Source organism: Fusarium keratoplasticum, chromosome 8, assembly GCF_025433545.1.
Source record: "Fusarium keratoplasticum isolate Fu6.1 chromosome 8, whole genome shotgun sequence".
NCBI lineage: Eukaryota > Fungi > Ascomycota > Sordariomycetes > Hypocreales > Nectriaceae > Fusarium > Fusarium keratoplasticum.
Genome location: NC_070536.1, coordinates 426,452 through 445,068, shown reverse-complemented (window position 1 = coordinate 445,068; position 18,617 = coordinate 426,452). Strand labels below are relative to the sequence as shown.

Here is an 18,617-nt window from a genome sequence, read left to right as displayed (position 1 = left end):
AGTCGAAGGCGCGAGGGACGGTCAAGGCCAATTAACGGCGCGACGACAAGAGTCAAGGGAGGCCGAGCCGGGGATGGAGGAGGGAAATTTTGGATGGCGGACGCAGAAGTGAGAGATGAATTCGAGAGGAGTTGATCCGGGCCTTGCAGTTGGTTGGCGAGGGAAAGAATGGAGAATCAAGAGACGCGCGCCAGGAAGAAGCAAGGCGGGCAGGCACTGCGGACAGGACGGACAGGCGACTGGCCGGGCAGGACCTGCCAGAGAGCTCCAGGCCTGAGTGGAAGCAAGCTGTTTGGGCAGGTGAGGTAAGTAAAGGCCCAGGAAGGTACCCTGAAAGTCCAGTGCACGGTCAGGCAGGTACGAGAACCCGAAGAGCGCTACTTGGTGGGTACAAGCTTGAGCTGTCCCGGCGCGTGCCCCATCAAGTAACTGCAGGGATTTCCGAGGTCGTTGCAGTGACCTCACTAGAGGGTCATTCAAGATGGAGGGTCCACCGCAGGGACGCTGTGGCGGTAGACGTGCGCTGTTGTTTTGCGTCTCTAGTGCCCTGGAGATGTCCGCCGCAGTGGACCTTTGGGCAGGGGACGCAGGTTGCTGTCGAGGAAGTACCTAAAGAAGCGCAGTCGCTGCTATGGGGTTGCAGGTACCTGTCGGACAGACGGTGCTTGTGTGGGTCGTCCAAAGAGCTGGGGCCATCCTGGAATCCCCCCTCTGACCCAATCTCTGTCATTCCAACGCCTCATTTTTCAAGTTTCTTGGAGTAAGCGAGGATATTCGCATGCGAGAGCAAGCGGTCCATGTTCAACACTTGTATCCTGGACGGATCGTCGCTGTCGATACTTCAAAGGGCTTGCAAGGCTTGCCAAGACCTCTATCACACCTGCGTATGGGAATCCTGGGATACTTTGGAGGCCAACCAACATGCTCATCAACTGGCGGCAGAGGGGTTTGAGGTTGAGTTGGCTCGAGTAATGCTGCCTCAAGAATAGTGCGGCTAATAGTGCTGGGGAAGTGTCACAACCCAAACAAACAAAGCACGGAGGGCATCCAATTTAATATGGCGCTCTTGCTTGCGATAGCTGAACATGGATACAGTACACAATAATGGCCCAGCACATTGACTACATATTATGAACCTAACCATCTCCCCGATTTGTCATGGGTAATATGAGGTCCCTCAATATTGCTTTTGGATGTTGTGATGAGTCCCCTGCGACGGTCTGCACCGCATTCAACTGAACCGCAGCTGCAGGAGCTGCCGATCTACCCTGCACCAACACGTTGACAGCTCGTGATGGTGGGTTGTGGTGCTGGACTCGGTCGATTGTCATGACTGACTCGCCTATCTCGGATTCCCATGGAATATGAAGATGGATTAGAGTATCATCACACGATGATTGCTCATGCCAGACAATGTCAAACCAATGTTGAGCTAGCCGCCACCCATCAACAACCCAACACAACCAGTGTAAAAACGTGGCAGCCCCAATGCCACCTTTGGAATGGCATTTGAGACTTTTGCCTGTTGTCCAATTCGCCGGGGGGAAGAATTCGGAGAGCAACCAACAAAACACGACTTCAAAATGGCTGCAATGTCAGACATGAGGCGTCAAACTTGGCGATCCCTCCTTGGTAGAGCTCCTAGACCGACTCCCCGAGTCGAATGCAACAGACGTTGCGGGATTTTGGTGTCATGGTAATAAATGATAAAATAAACTCACTCGAGCCATGACGGACGATAATGGTACCGACGGTTGAGAAGAACCGTCTGCAGACGCCTTCAAACAGACCAAGTCGTGCGAGCCGGAATCGGCGTCGACCAATCCCTGGACGGAGAAATGAGCGGCAAAAGGACGTTTAAAGCACCAAGGGCATGCCAAGACGCAAGAGCTCATCGTCGATCCCTCCATGACGCCCTCGTCCGTACAGTATCCGCAGTTAGCATGTGGATGCCAGGGTCTGCTTAGCCGTAGAAAGCATGCTGGACGAATTGTCTGTCGAGGTGGTTCTCTTATCAGAAATCATGAGTGAGGCCGACCCGAGTCCGGGGCGATTGCTAATAAGAGCTGGAGGTGTATGGCAGAGGCAGCAGAGATCCATCCATCCATCCATTGGAGCCCGGAGACGTCAGAGGCCAGCCGTTACGTTTGGGTTGGGCTTTGCCCTCGTACTTATTCCCTCCATGTTCCCAGTTCCTGTTAGACAGACTTTCTAACCCAACTTCTTAATAATATGGAAGTTTTGTAGGTAGCTTGCACTTACGACCCCTCTTCCCATCTCATCCTCCAGCCGTGGTGACACAAACTTGGCTACATCACCTCACTCTAGTACCTCTGCCTCCTCAACCTCACTTGAGACGGTGATGCGTCGCAACTTAGCGCACGTCTTTGGCCCTTGACCAGAACCCAGCAATCTCCCCCTTGCCATCGCCTCCGAATTGACCACCACAGAGACAAAGGTGCGCGACGCCGACGGTTTACTGCGGCGACGTTGTGCAACACCAGGAAACAGGGGCTCTGCTTGGAATGGAGGGAAATCCAGAAACCGAACCCGCGCGCGGGCATGATTCCCTCGAGGGCGTGGGCGGCGACAAATTGAACCAAGCCCAGACGCGAGACCAAGTGCAGGTCCGAATCGACGCGGTTGAAGACGACCCGGCCAAGGCCCATGTGCAGTCGTGGATCAAGGACCAGATCGAGACTCAGCCTCAGCAGCCTCCGCCCGAGCCTCAAATCATCGAATCCGCGGCCGATGAGGCCGAAGCCGACGGCGACGGAGAGGGTGACGATGAGGTGCCCCGCGCCGGCGCCAACCCCAATGATGGTGCTGCAGCGACAGACACAACAGGCACAGGCGCACGCGCAGCGCCTACAGAACCCCCCGTCGCTGTGACTCCAACAGCTCCCGGGCGGACGCGGACTGGCCCCTCCACAGAAACCTCCACCTCCACCACCGCCGTTGGCCATGGCCTCGTCCCTCAGTTTGTCGCTCCGTCATCCTACCTCCGACCAAGGACTTCCAACCGGAGCGCAATGGCGCCCACCGAGCCCAAGCCCCCGAGTCCGCTGGACAGAGACCAGTTGCAGGGTCTGGTATGTGCCCGTATTCCTCGTGCCCTTGCCCAAACAAGGGAGGCTGTCTCGTGTCGTGTACCTGAGCCAAGTCTTTTTCCGTCTGCCCGTTCCGTTGCGCTCGCCGGGTGGCATCACCCACCGCGGGGCTGTCGCCGGAGCCTTCTCCGTCCTCTCAGGCTAGGAGACTGATGTTTTGATAGAATGCCATTCGTGATTTCCTCAAGGTCCGCACTAGCTACGATGTCTTGCCTCTGTCGTTCCGCCTCATCGTCCTCGATACGGACCTACTCATCAAGAAGAGCATCGGCATTCTGACCCAGAACTGTGCGTCGCCCGATAACCAACGTGCGTGTCCATGCTGAACAGGTCGACAACAGCTATCGTATCTGCTCCCCTATGGGACTCCAAGATCTCCCGCTTCGCCGGTATCCTTACGAGCACCGACTTTATCAATCTGATTCAATACTACTGCCAGTTTCCCGACGAGATTAGCAAGCTCGATCAGTTCCGCTTGAGCAGTCTGCGAGGTCGGTCCGAACTCGCCCGTCCACATCGCGGGCCCAGATATGTACAGCGTCGCTAAAATGAGTGTAGATATTGAAAAGGCCATCGGCGCAATCCCTATCGAGACCGTATCGGTCCACCCCTCGAAGCCATTGTTCGAAGCATGCCGTCGCATGCTCAAGACGCGCGCCCGGCGTATTCCCCTCATAGACGTCGACAGCGAGACGGGTAAGGAGATGGTTATCTCGGTCATTACGCAGTACCGCATCCTCAAGTTCATTGCCGTCAACAACGAGCACAACACGGTCTTGCTGAAGAAGACGGTTCGCGATATCGGTCTGGGCACCTATGGAGGAGGCATTGTCACTGCCCGCATGAGCAGCTCTGTGCTCCAAGTTGTCCACCTCATGGTTGACCGCAACATCAGCTGCATCCCCATCGTTGATGCGGAAAACCGGGTGCTCAACGTATTTGAGGCGGTTGATGTGATCCCCTGTGTCAAGAGCGGCAACTATGACGACCTGGACGGCTCAGTGGGCGAGGCGCTATGCAAGAGGTCGGATGATAGCCCTGGCATCTACACGTGCAGCGAGCAGGACCGGCTAGACTCGATCTTTGACACGATCCGCAAGAGTAGAGTGCACCGTCTGATCGTGGTGGACGACGACAACAAGCTCAAGGGCATCATCTCTCTGTCGGACATTCTCAAGTATGTGCTGCTGCACGGGGTGGAGGACACGACCAACTGGCTCTGATTTGACGACCTGCATGAGAATGACATGTCTATGCTGAAGACGACGATGAAGCCAACGACTGCATGTTATCCACGACCATGTGCGACACTGAAGTCGGGATGGGGAAGCATATAACGGCGCAAGGGGAACCATGTGGATGGAATGAATACCATGGATGGATGGTGCTGCATGGTGGATATGGATTTCTTTGACTACTTATCTACCTTACCTATAGACTTGCAGGCAACCACGATACGGCCTGATGCGATGCACGTGCCATGAGAGGCCGAGAGGTTATGTTCGGTTCATGTGAGCTCAAGCGTGCCGCAGTAATGGAACCTTGGCTTGGTTGGGGCCTCATGATGGATGGAGGGATGGAGGGATGCCGTCTGAGGGGTACAGTACTGGTCAGGTGGTGGACGTGAGCTGGAGCTGAGTGAGCGAGTGACGGACGGTACCTAACGGGCCGTCGATAGATCTGTCTTCGGGTGGCTGCATTTGGACGACCTACGCCTCTTCTTTTTATATCTCGAACCTAACCTCGTCATGACTGTTCTGATTTATCAGCTTCCAGAAGACATCAAGAGAAGCCCAAATCATCATCAACTCGCAACCGTTCGTGCACGTCAGTGTCTTGTACCTCGCCTGCCGCTCATCGTCTGTGGCTCGTCTCTCGCCTTGTGCTCCCTCCAATCCCCCATCGTCGTCTGCTGGTATTTCTTGGTTTTTATCGCTGACGTCGTCTGCCATTTTTTTTTTCTCTCTTCACTGCTGGCAACTGCTGGCAATAGACTGTCAAGCCACTGGCAGCAGCTGCACCCATTTTTGAAGCTATTGCTATTGTTCTTTCGCTATTGTCGGCGCCTTCCCAATTCTATTCGCAATGAAGCTGCCATTACTTCGAGCTCCGCATCGCCGCTGTGACACATGAGCCTGCCTCTTTCGTCCCTCAACACCAACTGATCTGTCCCTGTTTCTCTGCGCGCATCGAGACGCGATATCTTAATACAGCTACGCCCAATCTTCAGCTTTAGCCGCATATTACTTGTGTTGGATCCCTTATCTTGGCCATCCATGGATCAGCCTTCTCCCTCAGTTTCTCTGGGCCGTGACTCTCCTCCAGATGCTCCCCGGAGTCTATTGATGCCGTCAAGGAGTGTCCGGTCTCTTCAAGGTCCTATATCCCGGGCGGATCGAGGACCGACATTGCATACCAGCAGGACTTGGACGACGAGTAGTGGCGATCATGGTATCATGAGTGATACAGATGAATGGGAAGATCGCGCATCGTTTGTCCAAGAGTACAATCGCCTCGCGACCAAGGTGAGGAGCTTCTCTATATGGGGCTATCAACATACCTGACGACCATAGCACGGAGTAAGGATCTTGGTCATTGAGGACTTTGACTTTCGGAATTCTGTAAGTCTTGATCCCCTGTTTGCTACTCAAGACTGATAACCACTCAGACAAATCAGCCTACAAGCCCTCGCAAACCATCATGGCTCCGGCGCATCCTACGGTCCGTCTCTAATCAGCCTACGTCGATGAAGTCACCGGCCCATCAACTTCCCCGTCACAAGCGAAGCGTCTCGGACTTTGCCCACAGTCTGCTACACCGCAACGAATCCCCCAAGAGGCTTGATCTCCAGACAATGGTGCGAATCTGTGGCAAGAGTACGCTCTATCTCCCGGCCGAATACGCCCCATCTGCTCTCATCCTACCGACCAGCATCCGTGCTACTGCGCATTACCTCTCTCAAAATGCTCCGACTCGAGGCATCTTTCGAATTCCGGGATCCATCCGGGTTGTCAACACCTTATACGACTATTACTGTTGCATAGAACATGGCAATGTTGGCATCACCGGCACTGTCCGATGTCCTACACTGCCAACACATGTTCATGCTTCTGTCAACGATGTCGCTTCAACCTTCAAACGTCTTCTCTCAGTAATACCTGGCGGTATCCTGGGATCGCTGTCTCTCTTTGATGCTTTTGTTGCCGTCAATTCCCAGCTCCAAGGAGATCCCGAGCTCACTCGCACGAAACAGTCCAGGGTACGGGCACGGCTCATTGCCCTGGCCGTCGCAACAGTTGAGTCGCAGTTTCGAAGAGAGCTCATCTGCGCTGTATTTGGGTTGCTCAGCTTGATTGGACGACACGCCGAGACTACGCCAAGGGAGGATGAATCAGGACGCCCACTGCCGACTACAGACTTGATGGGATACAATGCGCTTGGCATCGTCTTTGGGCCACTGCTATTGGGAGACATGCTGGAACACTACACCATGAAACTAGCCACCCCGAAATCAGGACTATTGGTGCTTCCCCTGAGATCCCCCAAACTACACAAGGACCGTCGCAGAGGAAGGACATCCGAGACTAAGGACACACGCCCTCCCACGGTAGACAAGATCCACATTGCAAATACTATTGCAGAGATGCTCATCTCCAACTGGCGGGATGTGGTGCGGCAGATGAAGTCTTTGGACGTTCATCGACAAGAAGAGTTGCCCAACCCTGGCCGGCAACACGAGCCTTTGCCATCATCTCAGTCCAACTTCGTCCTCACCAAACCTCAAGGCTGGGATCAGACCTGGAGCAGCGGACACGAAGAGATACCTAGAGAGGGAAGTCCAAGTTTGGCAACGCCGACTCCCGGAGTATCAAGACAACGGTCGAGGAGCCACAGCAGTCCAAGATCGACGAGACTTGTTACGCGATCTAGCGTCGGTATTCTCAGTCCGACTGTCGAAGAGACCAGCCCAGATGATGGTAGTTCTCGAGATGCAAAGAGCCTGACCAGACACCTTGTCCCTGGTAAAGAGAAGGATGGCACGCCCTGCCGTCGACCTGGGCATGTCAACACCTCGTCGAGACCAGAATCCATGCCACCTCTTGTGCAGAGAGCCGGCTCTACTAGATCTAGAGAGACTGGGGAGACCCTAGCAGATATTCTGAGTGGCAAGATGGAGGAGCCGACACTGTTGGGCTTCTCGAGAAGGTCTAGCTTGCCTTCTCGCCTGCAATCGAAGCAAAGACCGGATACCACGAATACCTCCAAGTTCAAGCCCCCCAAAGCATCCAAGGATGTTCCCATTGAGCGAAAGAATGCTATACGAAGGAAGAAGAACCCAGCAAAAGATAAACATCGAAAGAAATCTGATCATCAAGCAATTGCTGTCGAGTGGCCAGAGACAACTACCGAATCATCAACAGGGACAGACTTTCGCGACTCTCAATCTATTCATCTCGAGTTCTCTTCAGAACAAGAGGCCCTGGAGGCAGCGATTAAAGCTCATGCCGAGGAGATGAAGCAGTTGGAGGCGTTGGATGCAGCAGAGCAGCAAAGAAACTCTGTTGCCAGTCGCCACACTGAGAGGCAAGGACTTCCGGACATAAAGATGGGAGAGCCCATTCAGAACGGTGAGAACACTTACTTTGCCTCCAATGTGGTTACACAACGAGACAGCAAAGCACCTGCGGACCATGCTTCCCTTGTACCAACGCCGAGGGAGTTTTACTCGCCAATGCAAACACCTCTCACTCTAACCGAAGAGAATGTTTCGTGTCATGGGGTGTCTTCTCCCGAGGTTCTTAGAGCGGCCTAGAGTGCCTTTCCAGGAACACCGGGCGGAGGGTTGCCCAAGATTCACGAATCAAGCATCTCTACTCAGGCCCAGCACCCTGGCGAGTTGGATGAGGGTATTCGAGATGCACAACACCAAGAGACGGACTCTTTTGGTAAACCACCAGAGGAAGTACCTCTGCCAGACTCTCCCTCATGGGTTTCTCTTATTCCTAAGAGACAACCCCTGGCGTCCCTGCGACGGTGTGCATCTGAAGCGGCAAACAAACCACGAAGCGTCAAAGCCATGGCTGCTAGGTTTGAAAGTGGCACATGCTCTACTGATTCATCACCACCGAGAACAAAGTCCGAAAGCATGACACACAGCTTCATACCTCGCTTTTCGCAATCGTCTCCCGCCAAGACCATTCGCCATTCAAGCTCCGGTTCGACATTGGGACGGCACAGTCTGCCCAATAACTCGACACCAACCCACTCTCAACACCCATCAGAAAGCCCCAACATTCGCGACTACGAGTTAAGAGCCTCCATTGGTGAAAGGGCGGCCCTCAGAGCAGTTCAACTTCAACAGTCTGAACATCCTGCAATGTTGGCAAACCGTCACACAATTCCACCCAGGAAGCCTGTGCCAGGAGACAACGCGCCTGAGGTCTCCTTGCAGAACCCACCAAGTTTGGGGACCATGATCCCACACCCCGAGCAACCCCCTATTGCCCACCATCTTCACCTTGTTCGGCCTTCGTCATCGTCTTCCAACCTCCAAGATGGCCAATCCACCTCCAGGAGCACCCATGACAGTTCAACCCTCATCTTACGACCCGGAAGTGCAACAACTCTTCTTGCACAGATCCGAACCCTTCAACGCCAGTTGCACCAGAAGACAGAAGAGACACTTCACCTAAGGAGACAACTCGAGGTTCAAGAAGATGCTGACGTGGGAACACTAAGTCAACAACTGAGAGAGGCAAAAAGGGAGGCACAGATGTGGAAGGAGAGGGCAGAAGCTGCAGAACGAAGGATCAAGGTGTTTGAACGATTCACAGCTCGACTCAGGGGTATTCAAGAGGCAGTCACTGTAACAGAGCCACACGACTTGAGTGACGACGCGTTCGACACGGGTCACGAGGATGAATCGAGAGAGGGGCAGACATTGGGAAAAAGAACTATGGGGTACGAGAGCGACGGTTCTAGGAGAACAGAGGATGTTGGCGTTGTCACGGCCCGAATTCGCAAGTGTCTGCATGGTCCGGGAAAGACGGATGGTGCTCCGGACAGTCCTCCATTGTCTGGAGCTAGACGGGTCCAGAACGCTTCTAACAAGGCGGCAAAGGATATCAACCAGAGTGCCGTTGAAATTTGGATGGCGGCACAGGAACTATTGCATCTCGAGGAGGAACAGGGGCAACGTTTGACACACGATGGGAGGCGGCCAATCGAGGGAGATGTCTTATTGGAGGGAGTTTGAGGCGCAGGAAGAGTCTAGATCCATTGAGTTGGTCATGAGCCCCTGGTGGCGACGGCTATAGCAGGCACATTTTGATTATTCACATTAGTTGAGCATCAAGGTCAGGAGGTGGCGAGGCGTATGGATATCAAGGCTTGGGACCAAGTATCGTCATCGGGCAAATTGATAATCTTTTTCATTCATCATCAATGCAGGATCTGCAATGGTTGTCATCTGCTCTGGAATCGTAGAAGCCAATCCTCACTGTGTAGTATGTACATGAAGAGACGTCTTTGTGACAGGTCCCTTTGGGGTATTTGAAATCTCGATCCACTTTCTGCATTTGCCGGTCCCAAATGCCATGCCAAAAAATCGACTTTGATAACCCATTTGTTGATTCCAAACTGGACCCTTAATTCTCGAGTGCGCATGGCCGGCAATGATTGGCTTTCGAGTGTCGATCCCTCCTAGCATCGTTTTTGCCTCGACGCGGGGTCCTGTCAAATTCGAGGGACGTGAGAGGACAGTGCATACTGTGTCGTGTCTACTGATAAAATCTTCCGGACCCCCAGTATACCAAGTGGCAAATAGGACCAAGACGGGGAGCATGCTATGATCTCATGTCAGGCGGTCTCTTAATTCGCCACCTCCCTGCATCGTCTCTACCCATTGTCACATGAATTCGCCCTATTCCTTCGACTACTGAGTCGAGCAGCGCAGAGTCTGGGTCGTCGAGATTCGGAGTTGTCGTCGAGGGGCCGGCGGGGAGCCGGTGGGCAGCCGGACGGGGGTGGCGTCGCGGGGAGAGGAGGGAAATTGCGGGGACTGGCGTCGGGTAAGAGGTCCGGAAGGGGTCGTCTCGTGGCTGTGTCATGGGCGGAGAGGGGAGGAGGCTTGGAGATGACATTGACTGAGGGGAGAGAGAAGCCACGGGGGTGTAGGGCTGAGCGGAGGGTATGGATTGAGAGCTTTGCTGGGAGTTTTGTTGATAACTTTGTTGTGAGGTTTGTTGGCTCTGATTCGACTGCGTAGTAAAGGTAGATGTCTGCGATTTGTCTGTCGAATATGATGGATAGCCGTCATCTTCTGGAGGGGAGGGGAGGGACGGTAAGAGGGGCTGTGGCGGCGTGGGAGTTGGAGTTCGAGATACGCATGATGGAGAGGGACTGGGAGATCGAGATTCAAAGCTGCGGCCAAGAATAATGTCGGAGCTCGAAGTTGTAAAGGACATTGATGTGGATGGTCTGCTGTATCCATGCGTCGTCCGCTGCAATCTCTGAGCAGCGGCATACGCCTCGCGGGCAGGTCTAGAAGATCTGATAGTGGAGGTTGAAGGGGAGCCAGGGGAGATGGTGTTTGAATTTGCGTTTCGTTCATCGTAAGAAGCTTGTAGTTGGTGGGAGGGGGGAGAGAGAGTCCTAGACTCTTCAGGGGAGGCCCAGACCATGGCCACACGGGGGGTGTAAGCCTGTGACTGGGAAGGGCCATGATCTGGTTGCCCCAGTCAATTTCCAACAAAGATGGAAGAGTGTCGATGTGTAGCCTCGACGACGGAGGAGTAAAGGCCAAAGTCTATGCCAGTTAGCGACAAGAGCTTTCATACAGAATCTTACACTGAGGTATGAAGAAAGGTGTCGAGGTAGACATCCGTTAAGCGCAGCTGAGAAGCGCGCAACGGTCATGGTGACGACAGATGATGGTACTTACCCACACCGTTCCCCAGATCCCGGGACGTCAAAACTTTGATCGTCAGGTCCGGGTTGACCTTTCCAATGACCTGGACAGAGTTTCCATTGGCGAGATGCGCATCCTGGAGTGTTTGTTAGCTTTCCATGTCGAGGTTGCATTGCTGCCGGGAGGCTGATAACGGATTGCTCAGCGTACCCTGTTCAGCAACACAGTGACTGTGCCATCCGAGTCCAGAGTCGCTTGGTCACCCCGGAGCTGCGTGACCTTGCCAACGAGCATGATAACTCGGCCGACAAAGTTGTCGAGGTATGGCGCAGTGATGCGCGGGGTGGACATTTGCTCGGCCATGTTTGCGTTTGGTTTTCGTCTGCGAAGAATGGATATCAAGGGAAAAGTAACAAGAGCATACGAAGAGCCCGAGAGAGCGGCTCTACACGTTTGGCCGGGAAGAAGATGAAAGCTGTGGGCGAGAAAGTGCGCGGGCGTCAAGGAAAGTGGTGAGGCTGCTGGCTATAACCGTGGGAGGGGCAGAGCGCGTTTGAGGATGTCGCGAGGTCACGTGGCGTGAATGCCTGAGAGTAAATCTTGTCAGGTGACTGTGCACGTGGTGCAGCACCTCCAAGAGCACCCTGATGCTCCAAGGCAGACAGCTCCATTCAACACAGGATCTTCAAGCATTAGGAATCGATGTCAACGCCCAGATCTGCACGAATCCTGCAACTATGAACCTGCCATGGATGACCTGGTACTTGCCTGTTGCGGCATGAAAAGCGAGCACATCAAAACTACCGACCCAGGCATCTCCTCGGAGCGTCGACCGTCTCCCCCGAAGGCCGGCTCGAACCAATTCCCCGATAATCCCGCTAGCCAAGCCATGTCAGCCGCTTGATAACCTGTTTTCCCTGTTTTCCCTGTTTTCTTTGCAGACTTTTCCATTGTCTTTCCAGCATTGCCTTCCTGGCGTCGCTTCAACTGGACCCCGCACCGCGTGCAGAGAGTCCCCGGAGCAAACACTCCGGACCAAAACCTCCGGAGCCTGATTGAGTGCAATCAACCATTTTCCACGACAAACAATTCGAAATTTTCTTGTTGAAAAGCTGGAGCTTCTACAACGATGTAACGAGAGGCGTGTGTGTGCGAAATTGCCCATGAACAGGTGGCTCTGCGATTGCCCCTGGTTCCATTAGCCACAGATGAGAAACGGTACAGGGACCGTTTTAACAGCAAACCCGGCTCACTCAAGGGTGCCACCACCCTAGGAGGGAGTTGGATGGACCCTGAAAACGGTTTTTTGCATCTGACTGAGAAGCATCTGATGACCCCCTCGCAGTTCAGTGGTCAGTCTGAAGAAAAGGCGGCCCCAGACGATCGTTACTCGTTGCGTCTGTTGAAAACCTGCCAATTGAAGATCGACCGCTATTATTTCTCAGTCGGCGAGAAAACTATCGCACCGTGGTAACACAGGCACACAGGACCAGGAGAATTGCTCATGGGTATGACGGCAAGCATATTTCTTTTCGGAAACCCACCTCTCAGATGGCAAAGATTTATCGCAGCTGTCAACCTTTTTCTTGAGAGCTACATCATTGTGCATACTGTAGAATTCTTGGCGACCGTGTCCAAGAGTTAAAATCGGACATAAAACTGCGCCGCAAAAGGACCCTGAGCTTGTGCCTGGATGGGAGAATTGCAGCTCAAGTCGAAAACACACTGTTCAAGTTACCCAGGACCTCCCTGTCTGGGAATATGTACCCCTCATCGTGGAGGATAACCATCCGGGACGCCAGACAGGAGGACATCTTGACCCGAAGCGCCGTTTGAGACGGGGCCGAAGATGTTGAACGCCACAGCTGAAGGGCCGTATCCCGAGGATGTAACCACACCCTCAGCTCTGAGCCGCGTATGGGGCGCGAGTCTTGAGAGCCCAGTCTCTCCCGCACTGTCCAAAGGTTGCGGAGTACATGGCTTCTGTTCCAGGCCAATCATTGGTCAGCCTCCAGGAACCGACACCTCCACGGAGGAGGTCCGTCTTGAGTTACTGGCTGGAACATTTGGTGAAGATACCGCCAGAGATGAGTTGCTAACCGTTTAGCTGTGGTTCTCTTCTTTATTCCGCCGGGAAAGCTTTAGCGTTGACACCTTTCCGTCATGAGCACCAGGCTCGCCATCATCCAGATAGACCATCACCTCGTTTCCACTTCTCCTCTGCGGACAGAGACGGGATGACATTCCATTAGCGTACCACCACTCTCGAAGCTGACATCTTCAGCCAAGCCTACCTGACGTACGGCTTGTTCCTCGCCGTACAGTACTGGACAGTACAGTAAATTGTTGCGCTCTGCTTGTCATTCGCCGACAAAGAAGTCAACAAAGCGGGGCATCCGGCCTTCAGAATCACTTGCAACGTTCCACAGTCAACTCCCACTGTCGTTTATAGAGTACATCCACCACACCCTGGCTCATTCCAGAAGCTCTCCCCATCAATTGCGAATGATAGGCCCCGGACATATCTCCTTTGCAGACCTCACTGGTTGACTCGACTGTCCTCGGGCCGCCACCCCCTTACCTTTACTCCCTCGACCCCGGGTTGCCACTGTAAAGAATCAATCGATACATCCTTACAGCCCGCCCACCGATCTCCAAGACTAGAGACCAAGTGACGCAAGCACCCGTTACTAATGGCCGCGGCTTGCGTGAACATGATATAACCGTCGACTTGTTACATCAGTCCCATCATACTCGCCTCTACCCAGCAACATCAATCGAGAACATATACTCTTTCGGAGTTCGTGTCTTAGCCGTGTGGCTTCAGTTAACCATATCTTCAAGTCTATCTCTCCAATAGAGCTTCAGTTGTTGACGATTGGCTGTGTGGCGGACGTCTACGGCCTCTCCGGACGAATAATCGAACAGCATCAACAAGCACGAAACGAGGCAAATTCGCCTCCAACTGAAATACAGACTTGACCGTCCTATTCAAGGTACCTGTGCCTTGGGAATCGAATATTTCGTTGGTCATCGGAGGTGTCTCCGGATCGGTTTCTCCGCTGGCGTTGGCCCTGGTTCAGCCTGGTTGGCTTCTGTGGCCTTCCTCCACCCTCTCAAGTTGCGACACAACCCTCCCTCTTCATCCTTTTCTCTTGGTCTTTCAACAACGGGCTCTGGACCCAAACTCAGCCAATATATCGGGCAATAAATCGACAATATCGCCCCTTTTAGGTTGCCAACTTTGCTACCCGTTCCTGGATTCTACCCTTCTCAGCTGGTCGCTCAGCCATTATCGAAACCCAACACACACCCCTCCCTATTCGCCTCTTGTGTCCTCGACCCAAACCGGTACCGCGAAGCTCGATCGAGAACTGTATCTGTGCCTGAGGCAACACCAGCTTGACATCATTTAAGAGATCTGCCGCGATAGTATCGCGCGCTCTGAACGTAGAAAGTCAAACCTCGGCCCTTGGGGCGTGGGCTACCACGCCAGGAACAGTACGTTGAACGGGCCTTTCAGACGGGTGCCAGGACAGTCATCATGAGCAACAGCAGCAACTTTGCAGACGAGTCCAACCAGTTTGGCAACAACTACATGTTGGCTGCCACGGACGACGCGAACATCGACCCCATGCTCAACGCGTGCACGACCGAGGACCCGATCCCAAACCCCTCCAGGCCCATGGATACTCAGTTCATGATGAATCCTGCCATGTGGAATCCAGCCCTGAACAACCCCGTTGGCTTCTTTCCACCTGGGCTGTCGACCGTGATACCGACAACCTCCACGGATAGTCCGAGACCCCCGACCGAGGCGCAGTCATCGCCTGGAACCACATCAAGCGAACCGGTTTTCGAGACATCACGTACCTCGAGCAAGTCTTCCATACCATCTATCAACTCGATTGCGAGCGAGACGAATACCAAGGCTCGGAAGAGCACAAGGAGCACCAACTCGCACCGTCGACGAGCATCAGCCGCATCTCCGCCACGCCGACCAAGAGCTGCAAAAGAACCAGTTGTCGAAGAAGATGAAGAAGAGGAAGGTATGGATGGCGACCAGTCGTCAAAAAGGAGCAAGTTTTTGAAGCGCAACAGGATAGCTGCGTCCAAGTGCCGACAGAAGAAAAAGGAGTGGGTGAATAACTTGGAGGAGACGAGACATGGACTGGAGCATCAACACTCGACCCTCCAGACAGAATACAACGATCTCCTCGGGGAAGTGAGCAAGATGAAGAACCAACTGATGCAGCATGCTGGTTGCAACGACTCCAACATCAACCAGTGGATAGAGAATGAGGCGAGAAAGTTTGTTCAACGGACGGCAGTCGAGTACCAAACGGGCCAGGGGCATTGTAATGGTATCAACTGCTGCCACAATCACCATCGTCGGAGTTCAAGTGGTGAGTCGACCTTTCCAGACTCGGAGGATAATGCTAACTGTGCTGTGCTCTAGTCATGACAAATATACCGAAATCGACAGAATCGGAGATCAACTATGACCACATGCCCGACGATATGTTGGATTAAGAGCCATGAACGATAACGAGTCGACGATGTAATATGAGAAAGGCAGTGCACTTGCTTCAAGATGCTCAACAATCAAGCAGCTGGGAGGTGAGGTGGAACAAGATAACTATCTTGGTTACTTGGCTCTGCCCCACTAGACTCGATCAACATGTCGATCACGAGTCGAGCGTCTATGTTTCTTTGATTTTCCCAAGTAACGTCCGATACCAGGGCAAATCATTGGGAGCAGAAGCAAAAGATGGACACACGTCCTTCTAAACGGATCACGAACGATGATACTATAGAGGATACTGGGCAAGAGGGGGACAGAACAGAGGATATCATCTCAAAACGGAGTTGGGCAGCGGACAGATTTCTGAATGAAACTCTGTATAGAGTTTCTGCTGCGAGGCATTTTTTACCCTTGGCGACTTCGCTGGAAGATGATTGTCAAGTACAGGTATGAAAGGATGAGCACGAAGGTTAGGAAAGGGGGTAAGGCGTGTTTGTGATGGATTATGACTTGATGCTTTCACGAATGTTTGAGTTTGATTTGACGTGTTTTTCGTGGAGAGTGTTATCTGCCACGACGGGCGGCCAACAGGCCTCATATGGAGCTTATTTCTTGACATGACTGAGTTGAAGGGGGAGATAAGGGCTTCACTGAAGAGACAAGGAGACTGGGGAAGAGTCCCTTGTCTTTGAATCAAACTCAAAGGCAAGGGCAGATGTGTAGTATGTGGCGATTGTACAAAGTCTCGAATATTCAACAAAGGAAATGGGCTCCAACTTTGGAAAGGTCTAACCTTACCATGTATTGTCATGATTCAGACCGTTGGATATCGTCCAGACCTGTCACTGAGGCTACTGTAATCTGTGATGGACATCAGCACTGAACACGGGAGACAAGCACAACTTGCCACCAGACAACTGAAGCCGATGAGAACTGCCGGTTCTATGAGAAGATGATGGTGTCCACGTGAGGATGAAGTTGGGAATCTAGACCTAGATCCCGGGGATATGGGATTTATCAACCTTTTGAGTTTACCCATGGTGGGTGGCAAACCCCTATTTTGCCACAAACTTGGACCCCTCGTTGGGCCTTAATGGACCCGGAGTTTTAAGATGAAATAGGATATTGATCGACCTTTTCGGTCCGGGTTGTTTGACAGGTAGATAGGTGAGGTTGTGGCGATATGGTTGCCACGGGGGAGCTCTAACAAAAGGGAAGCTTCCGAGAGGTGAAACGGTATGATTAGCGGTTGAAACTGTATGATTGGGAGGAGAATGAGATTGAGAGACGATTACTGGTTGGTATGATCGGGGTTAAACTCTAAATATGATATATCTTTGGTCTTTGATATTGGTAAACATCCCTTTGTTGAGCAACAATCACCAACTGGATACAACACATCACGGAGACGTCAATGAAAAACAAGAATGCTTGTCGACACCATTCCATTCATCGTAGCACATGAGTTGCATATTTTTTTGTCTTGTAGTCCTACATTGACTCCTTCTAAATGTACAGTGATATGATACACATGACCCCTCCGCTCTACCTCCTCTTGATCCAGCCTCTCGAGTTGGAGATGCCCCTGATGTTCTTGGTGTACTTCCAGAGGTGGCGGTACTTTGGTCCCTGGCGCTTGGCCTCCCATCCGCGAGGCTTGACGGGCGGCTTCATGCTGTGCACACGCGTTGGTCGGAACTCGACCTCGCTGCCCTCGATGTTGTGGCGCTTCATGACGGATGCAGTGTTCTCGTCCCATACGGATCGGAAGAGGTTGAAGCCGAAGGGGGTGAGGCTGAACTTGTCGCGGAGGGACTTGAGGGAGAAGCCGTCGCGCTTCGAGTAGAGCTGCTTGAGCTTGGCTACGTCGACACGCTCGCCGGGCTTCTGCTCGAGGAGGTAGATGCCCAGACGGTGGTAGGGGGCACCCTTCTGGGAGAAGGCGGGCAGCCAGGGCACGGCGAGCTGGTCCTCGGCCTTTATCCTGCTCAGGGGCAGCGAAGTGTCTGCGGGGCTGAGAGGAATGTTGGCAGCCAAGTAGTGGCAGCGCTTGGAGAAGGTGTCCCTCTCCGGGTCGGGAACATCCGAGTCAACGACGACGACGGTGACCAGACGCTCGCCCTTGTCAAAGACCTGCACGCGCAGCCTGGGAGCGTTCTCGCTGACGAGGCTGTCGACGATCTGTCCCGGGGGGATCTTGAGCTTGCGGAAGTAGAGCTGGACGTCGGCGGTTGGCTCGAGCTTGGGGAGGACATCGGGGACGATGTTGAATTGCTTGATTCGCTGGGTGATGAGGCGGTGGTCGTAGGAGCGCCACTTCTTTTCGGCATAGTGGCGGTAGATGGGCTTGTTCATGTCGCCTGGGGTTGTTAGTTACTGTGACAGTATTTCAATGGCTCAATTGCATACCAAGACCGTCCTCGAATCGCTTCTTGACGATGGGATCGTTGGCGTCGGCGAGAATCTTGAGCTTGTCGACATGTCTCCGCAGACTAGCCAGCTTGACGTCCTTCATCTTCTGTCCGCCCTGAACTTCATTGGGATCCTTCTTCTCGAGGAAAGCAATCTTTTCCACCTCCTTTGTGATCTTCGCCAACTTCTCCTCCCGGTCTGCGGCCAGAATCTTGCGTGCTTCCTGGAAAGCCTGGTAGGGCAGGTGTTCAAAGGGGAGGTCGCCGGTGGTGCGGATGGCGACGCGGCGACGACGGGAGCCAATTGGCATCTTTCCGGCCTTGATGACCTGCGCCTCGAACTCGGGGAGCACGGTATTGGGATCCAGGTCGAGCGGGTTTGTCTCGGTGGGAGTCTGCGTCGTCTCGACTTCGGCGGGCCGGGGGATGGCGGTGGTGAAGGGTCGGACGACGCATTGCGGCCGCAGCTGCCGGGCGAGCGGCCTTACGACGGCCTGGCAACGCGACATGTTGAGGTCGTTGCGGGGGAGGATTTGGCAGTCGTCGATTCTCGGTTGGATATCTCGAATATCGAGAAAAAGCTTGGGGATGGTTTGCAATGGCTCAGCCCCACAAAAAAGTCGGGGACCGGAGGCGGAAGATGCCGAACCACTTTTCGAGCA

The 18,617-nt window shown here is 53.5% G+C and overlaps 6 protein-coding genes across 6 annotated transcripts; 4 read left to right on the top strand and 2 right to left on the bottom strand.

Moving 5' to 3' along the window:
* Positions 1-2,525: 2,525 nt before the first annotated feature.
* Positions 2,526-4,333, top strand: NCS57_00995800 (uncharacterized protein; the record flags this gene model as incomplete). Its single annotated transcript, XM_053059716.1, has 4 exons — positions 2,526-3,092; positions 3,275-3,398; positions 3,452-3,601; positions 3,669-4,333. 4 exons carry the CDS (start codon positions 2,526-2,528, stop codon positions 4,331-4,333), a joined length of 1,506 nt encoding a protein of 501 aa, XP_052910110.1.
* Positions 4,334-5,386: 1,053 nt separating this feature from the next.
* On the top strand, positions 5,387-7,923 carry NCS57_00995700 (Rho-GAP domain-containing protein; the record flags this gene model as incomplete). The annotated part of the gene is made up of 3 exons (XM_053059715.1): positions 5,387-5,635; positions 5,684-5,731; positions 5,779-7,923. 3 exons carry the CDS (start codon positions 5,387-5,389, stop codon positions 7,921-7,923), a joined length of 2,442 nt encoding a protein of 813 aa, XP_052910109.1.
* A 264-nt stretch (positions 7,924-8,187) lies between these two features.
* NCS57_00995600 (uncharacterized protein) lies at positions 8,188-9,366 on the top strand (the record flags this gene model as incomplete). Its single annotated transcript, XM_053059714.1, has 1 exon — positions 8,188-9,366. The coding sequence occupies one exon, from the start codon at positions 8,188-8,190 to the stop codon at positions 9,364-9,366; it is 1,179 nt and encodes a 392-aa protein (XP_052910108.1).
* A 1,483-nt stretch (positions 9,367-10,849) lies between these two features.
* Positions 10,850-11,382, bottom strand: NCS57_00995500 (uncharacterized protein; the record flags this gene model as incomplete). Its single annotated transcript, XM_053059713.1, has 3 exons — positions 10,850-10,917; positions 11,053-11,155; positions 11,230-11,382. The coding sequence occupies 3 exons, from the start codon at positions 11,380-11,382 to the stop codon at positions 10,850-10,852; spliced, it is 324 nt and encodes a 107-aa protein (XP_052910107.1).
* A 3,181-nt stretch (positions 11,383-14,563) lies between these two features.
* On the top strand, positions 14,564-15,552 carry NCS57_00995400 (BZIP domain-containing protein; the record flags this gene model as incomplete). The annotated part of the gene is made up of 2 exons (XM_053059712.1): positions 14,564-15,425; positions 15,479-15,552. The coding sequence occupies 2 exons, from the start codon at positions 14,564-14,566 to the stop codon at positions 15,550-15,552; spliced, it is 936 nt and encodes a 311-aa protein (XP_052910106.1).
* A 1,537-nt stretch (positions 15,553-17,089) lies between these two features.
* On the bottom strand, positions 17,090-18,464 carry NCS57_00995300 (uncharacterized protein; the record flags this gene model as incomplete). The annotated part of the gene is made up of 2 exons (XM_053059711.1): positions 17,090-17,904; positions 17,954-18,464. 2 exons carry the CDS (start codon positions 18,462-18,464, stop codon positions 17,090-17,092), a joined length of 1,326 nt encoding a protein of 441 aa, XP_052910105.1.
* Between the last annotated feature and the right edge of the window lie 153 nt (positions 18,465-18,617).